Source organism: Lolium rigidum, chromosome 1 (assembly GCF_022539505.1).
Source record: "Lolium rigidum isolate FL_2022 chromosome 1, APGP_CSIRO_Lrig_0.1, whole genome shotgun sequence".
In the NCBI taxonomy this organism is placed as follows: Eukaryota; Viridiplantae; Streptophyta; class Magnoliopsida; order Poales; family Poaceae; genus Lolium; species Lolium rigidum.
The window spans coordinates 103881639-103886193 of record NC_061508.1 but is presented as its reverse complement, the minus strand read 5'-3'; the positions used below and the strand labels follow the sequence as shown (position 1 = coordinate 103886193).

General features: G+C 43.4%; 1 protein-coding gene across 3 annotated transcripts; it reads left to right on the top strand.

The window, feature by feature from the left end:
* Window positions 1–236: 236 nt before the first annotated feature.
* Window positions 237–3528, top strand: LOC124705757 (transmembrane emp24 domain-containing protein p24beta2-like). Of its 3 annotated transcripts, none has more exons than XM_047237610.1 (5): window positions 237–359; window positions 766–1017; window positions 2502–2688; window positions 2772–2879; window positions 3213–3528. In XM_047237610.1, exons 2-5 carry the CDS (start codon window positions 808–810, stop codon window positions 3344–3346), a joined length of 639 nt encoding a protein of 212 aa, XP_047093566.1. In that variant the 5' UTR covers window positions 237–359; window positions 766–807; the 3' UTR covers window positions 3347–3528. The 3 variants fall into 3 exon arrangements, with proteins under 3 accessions (XP_047093566.1, XP_047093440.1, XP_047093508.1); XM_047237484.1 differs by having other exon boundaries at window positions 237–372; XM_047237552.1 differs by having other exon boundaries at window positions 240–367.
* The last annotated feature ends 1027 nt before the right edge of the window (window positions 3529–4555 follow it).

Below are 4555 nucleotides of genomic sequence, written 5' to 3'. Positions count from 1 at the left end.
AAAAGAAACCAGAAAAGATAAAAAAGAAAAAAGAAAAAACGAGGCTAAACAGCCACAAATGGGCCTGGCCCATACCCGACCAGGGGGTGTGCGGTGGCCGGTAGCCACCGACCTGGTCGGTGTATAGGTTTTGCCCACCTGGCTCCACACGGCCATTGTTATGAAAGGGCCCAGGTTAATGGGCCACCCTCCATGGAAAGAGACAGGAAAAACTACGCAAAGTGACAAGTTTAGCGTTCTTCTGCAAGGTCAGCTCGCTTCGTGAGTCTCGAGTCTTGACTGCTTCTTCATCCGCCAAGAAGGGAGAATCGCCGGAGCCGAACGCCAGCTGCGAGTTCTCCGACCGCCGACAGCAGGCGGTACGTGAGTAAGGTCCTCATCTCCATCTTATTCTTCACTTCTTACCCCCAATTCTTCCTACTGGCCGGATGTGAAACATACATGAACTTCCAGAGGTCAGATCCAACCGGACTCGCACCTCTTGGTAGGCAAATCTTGGTAAGAAATCGATAGATTGATGTATATCACCGTCCCCTTGTATAATTACAGATAATTGATCAGTAATTTTTGCGATTCCACCATGTCCGTCCCCTTGTATGCGCCAGTAGAATAAACAACCATGTAGTTTTGTTGTAAAGAACCATGATCTGGTAGTTTTTTGGCGTCCTGTGATACTACACGATCCCAAGGTTCACACCCGTTGATGTGGCGACTTGTGTAGGTAGTTGAAGAGATCAAGTGACACTTTGGATTTTATCTGTGCAGGAAGGTTTGTGCTATCGGTTATTGCTCTTTGCCAATATTACCATGGAGGGGCTGAGTTGGAGAAGGGTGTGTGTCTTGGTCCTCTGCATCATACCGTTCTTCCGCTCGGCTGCGGGTATCCGCTTTGTTATTGATAGGGAGGAATGTTTCTCGCATAACGTGGATTACGAGGGGGATACTCTCCATGTATCCTTCGTGGTGATCAAGGCTGACACTCCGTGGCATTATAGCGAGGACGGGGTGGACCTCGTGGTAAGGCCTTGATCCCCTTTTCATATATGTATTATCTCACAAGAATAAGAATTGTGCAATGAGCATGTACAGTACTATACTAGCTTGAAGTGCTGCTATATTGCCCCCTCTGATTTTGCATTTTTATTTGTGTGATGCAAAGTCTGCATTTACTGTCACAAAAAATGTAGCAGCATATCAAAGACTATACTAAGAATATGATATATTGGTATTTTAAAGTATTCAACTAATGTTTTTTAATTTAAATACATATTTTTGTAGTGCTGAGATCCCATAAGTTGTCGATTTTTGTATATATTGACTCATTGTTAACAGCCATTATCAAAACTAGATAATTCCCAATGCGTTGCTGCTGAAAGTGTAGCTTTTATAAAATTATACTGAACAACAAACTTGGTTGAAAGGGAATTGTAGTCATCGCCCCGATAACACAAATTTAAAGTTCCATCGAATAGTTGTAAATCAATATGTATTATTTCAGAAGTAAGATACACATTAATGTTGGTACAGAGTGAGAAAGGGCGCCATTAGAACACTAACAACATTGGAAATTGTCCGAGGTGCTTAATGTAGTGCTCTTGGCATACATCAGTCTTCAATTTACATGAATAGAAGATTGGCCACTGTCGTGTGATAAATGCATAGTATAAGACCTTTAAAATATATGATAATCATCCCACGGAAACATTGGATACCAATACTCGCCAATATAGCATTTTTTACCGTCAATGCCATTATTACCATAGACAAACAAAATGAACGGAACATGAGCTGACCTTCATACTGTGGCCGTGATAGTTTTATTCGAGAGAAGGGCTTCTTCTAGGAATATACATCGCAAGTAGAAATATACTAAAACTTGGGCTGGTAGCTTAGACAGGAAAAACGGGCCACGTGTACGAAGGAAAATGCGAGAGAAAGCGAGACTATAGGCTGTGACTGCCTGGCGAGCGTACGCACGGAAAAGGCAGGAAATTATGACATGAGAGGCATCTATTTAGGTATAGAAATTGTATTTTGCTGGTAACTAACTTAACTTTATTTGTAATTTGGTATGTTGTCTGCACTGAGATTTGTTTACTTCACGGTGCGCTTGCTTTCTTTTGCTACGATCTTTTACTTCTCCAGCTACTGCTATTTTACGTGGAATTATGTTCCTGCCGTGGTAGTTTTATTCGAGTAGAGGAACACTTTGAACCTGATTTAATAGTTCTTCTTGAAACACTTGATGATTTTTGTGAGCGTCTTCCTATATAAGGCTGCTTTCTGGAAAAATGAAATGCCTTGCTATGACATTTCCTCCTTGTTTGCCTATTTATGCAACCACATCAATCTTCTTATGGTCATTAATTCATTAAGTATTTGTAAAACTTAGCTCGACTGTGAAGTGAACTAGACCACATTGCACATTTCATTATCGATGTACTCGTGAAGTTATTGTATGCCATACAGTTAAGTTTTTGCTCAATCTTGACTAATGACAGGTTAAAGATTCTAGTGGAGCTCAAGTCCGAGATTCTCGTGACAAGACTAGTGATAAGTTTGATTTCATAGTTCAGAAGAGAGGTGTCCACCGCTTCTGCTTCACCAATAAATCCCCATACCATGAAACCATAGACTTTGACGTGCATGTTGGCCACTATTCATATTTCGATCAACATGCCAAAGATGGTAAGAACTTCTGAAGCTTTCCTAATATAATTTATGTGAATCAAAACATATCATCATCCTTGTCTTTCGTGGACTTGATGTAGAACATTTTGCACCTTTGTTCGAACAAATTGCAAAGTTGGATGAAGCACTTTACAACATTCAGTTCGAGCAGCACTGGCTAGAGGCCCAAACCGACCGGCAAGCAATTTGTAAGTCTCTCCTCTGTTAGCATCTGTCTAGAAATACACTCTGGTGATTTTGCTGACATTACGAGCATTTACTGCCTGTGGCATATACAGCTTGTTAAGGATGCACCATGCAAAGCACTAAATGTTTACTTGAGTGATATGATACAGTCTTTGGTGGTTCTTGTTTGTCTATGGCAAGGTTAACTTACACTAGCAATATACAAGGTGGACTATAGTACGAAAGAAATTTAGGATTGCTGGTGTTTGCCATCATATAATCCAATATCTTTGTGTTAAGTTAGGTTCCATCACATTACCAGCTAACGGTTCATTTCCTGCTGTGTTGTGCTGCAGTGAACGAGAACATGAGCAGGAGGGCCATCCACAAGGCGCTCTTCGAGTCAGCCGCGCTTATCGCGGCCAGCGTCATCCAGGTCTACCTGCTACGCCGACTCTTTGAGCGCAAGCTGGGGTCATCTAGGGTCTGATGCCCCGTTAGAAAAGGCGCTTCATCGACATCCCTGCTAAACTGTAATACTGAACCGCCTGCCGTTACCTGTTTGTGGATTCCTGTTACATATATAATCCCTTTCGACTCCATATATAGATGAGTTCTCTGAAAATTACACTGAACAGTTCCATGTACTAGTGTCATCCATTTTCCTCAATACTTTCAGTTTTTTTTTTTTGTTATCACCAGTTTTTTCTGATAAAAGAGGAATCGCAGGCCTTCCGGCATCTGCGGATGCACAGAACCTTAGTAATAATATTAATAGAAAGTTGCCTCACAGCCACTGATGCTACGGGTAGAAGATTCCTGGTCTTGCAGTAGCGAGGCAATGCTTCCTGGAAATCTAGGCGTAAACGGCGTGGCTTCCCTTTGTGAAGAATGAGTCGGAGGTGGATGGGTCTCGCTGTCGCAGTGGACGCAAGAGGAAGACGAATTGAAGAGGAATCGCCGCCCACCAGAGCTGTCGCTCCCTTAAACGAAAGTACGAATGGATGGTACCACCTGCGCCACTAATTGAGCTGAGCACCCAACCAACAGAGACGCCAGCTGAGATCAGTTCCAGGTCGATCCCAAGACGCCAACTGCGGAAACAGAGATTTCTCACGTGATATCTCCCAGGTCCCCAGTGATTTCACTCTCGATCTCTTCAGATCACCAGAACCTGAAACCACCGTGAAAAAGGAATTACTAAAAGAGAAGCTGAAATCGTGTGCGCCAGTCTCTTGGTCATCGCTGTCGCAGGTGTACCTAGGTCCAAGATTTAGAGGAGAGATGTTAAGGAGATTTGACATTTGTGTATTCAGCGAAATGCTGCTTAACTGTGCTCCTAGCATGAGCACTGATTTGGTGTGAAAGCAATGGTGAATGGCCCTCCCCCGGCCGTGTAAATGCGGTGCCGCTGTTGGGTGCGTGTGTGAGCATCTAGAGCTGCCAGATGCACGCAATGAATTCTGGAAAACGGCAGCAGCAGCGGCAGATGGGGCGTAGTATACCAGTAGCAGCACGACGGTACATATGCAAGGTACGTGTACACACACAGATGTAGTAACTGGTTGTTATTAGTAGTAACTAGTAGTCTTCTAGAGCTAGACCAGCACATGGAGTGCTCAGCTTCTACTACGACTCAGTCTCCCACGTAACTCAGGACAACCTGCACGCTGCACGTACAGCTCTAAATGCTTTGGCC